General features: G+C 55.5%; 1 protein-coding gene across 1 annotated transcript; it reads right to left on the bottom strand.

The window, feature by feature from the left end:
* Positions 1–45: 45 nt before the first annotated feature.
* Positions 46–453, bottom strand: SDRG_05177 (hypothetical protein; the record flags this gene model as incomplete). The annotated part of the gene is made up of 2 exons (XM_008610879.1): positions 121–453; positions 46–68 (listed from the first exon to the last, which is right to left on the bottom strand). Exons 1-2 carry the CDS (start codon positions 374–376, stop codon positions 46–48), a joined length of 279 nt encoding a protein of 92 aa, XP_008609101.1. The 5' UTR covers positions 377–453.
* Positions 454–1020: the final 567 nt, after the last annotated feature.

Raw genomic sequence — 1020 nt, 5'->3', positions numbered from 1 at the left:
GCGTCACAGTCGGTGATTCCGCGCCTCTTGCATCAGTCATGGAAGTCAGCGGATGACATTCCCGAGGTCTTTGTGCCTTGGATGCGTTCGTGGGTACAGCACCACCCCACATGGAGATACCCTCGGCGAGGTCGTTGGCGCTGCAGTGGACCGTGGTCGTGGCCTTGATGGCGTTCCAGGGCGAGTGGGCGTTGACACCGCGGTCGACAGAGACGCCGTCGGTGACCTTGACGTGGGTCCAGGTGGTGGTCTTGTCGGAGCCGTCGTCTTTGGCAAGGATGTCAAAGATGCTTTGGTCGGCGAGGTCGAGGTAGTGGTTGGTCTGGGACTTGTTCGAGGCCGAGTAGCGCGGCGCGACAGTCTGGATGTGAAGCATGTCAGATGTGGTGTGGAGCTTGTCCGGGCGATGGACGATTGAGAAATGAGCGCTGAAAAGGCTTCTGCGACGCTCGAGGCGAATTCCCGCGCGATCTTCGGTCCGATGTCGTTTACGGTGTGTTGGGTGTTGCGTGAACCGGCGGTGGGATATTGCGATACGTGTGAAATGAATTTCCCACATGAGAGCCAGTGACGTCGGCAATCGTGGGGTGCATAGCACCGCGTCGATCGACGGTATGTGCTTCCGATGAAGCCAAAGCGCTTGATCCCTTGCTTCTGAAAGGGTCCTGCCTGTAGTACCTCACTCATGTCGTTGCAAAATGTACCATAAAGAACCGCACTCTGCTGAAGAATGCGTGCATCAACTTTTTGTGTGCGATAAACAGGCGCAGGCTGTGCCACGTCATCGAAATACAAAACGGAGCTGTTTACGGTCATGTCGCAGTTGCGCCATCCATACAAACACCAAGGTATTTCTCGGGCGTGTGAGTGAGAAGACACTTCTTTGAAGATGAATCTAATTCGACATTGACGTTCACGGCCTGCGTGATCCACCTCAGTCCAGCGTCGCAGAAGCCTTTTCAGCGCTCATTTCTCAATCGTCCATCGCCCGGACAAGCTCCACACCACATCTGACATGCT

This window comes from Saprolegnia diclina (genome assembly GCF_000281045.1).
Source record: "Saprolegnia diclina VS20 unplaced genomic scaffold supercont1.13, whole genome shotgun sequence".
Lineage (NCBI taxonomy): Eukaryota > Oomycota > Saprolegniomycetes > Saprolegniales > Saprolegniaceae > Saprolegnia > Saprolegnia diclina.
The sequence above is the reverse complement of the archived record's forward strand: the minus strand, read 5'-3'. Positions and strand labels throughout refer to the sequence as shown.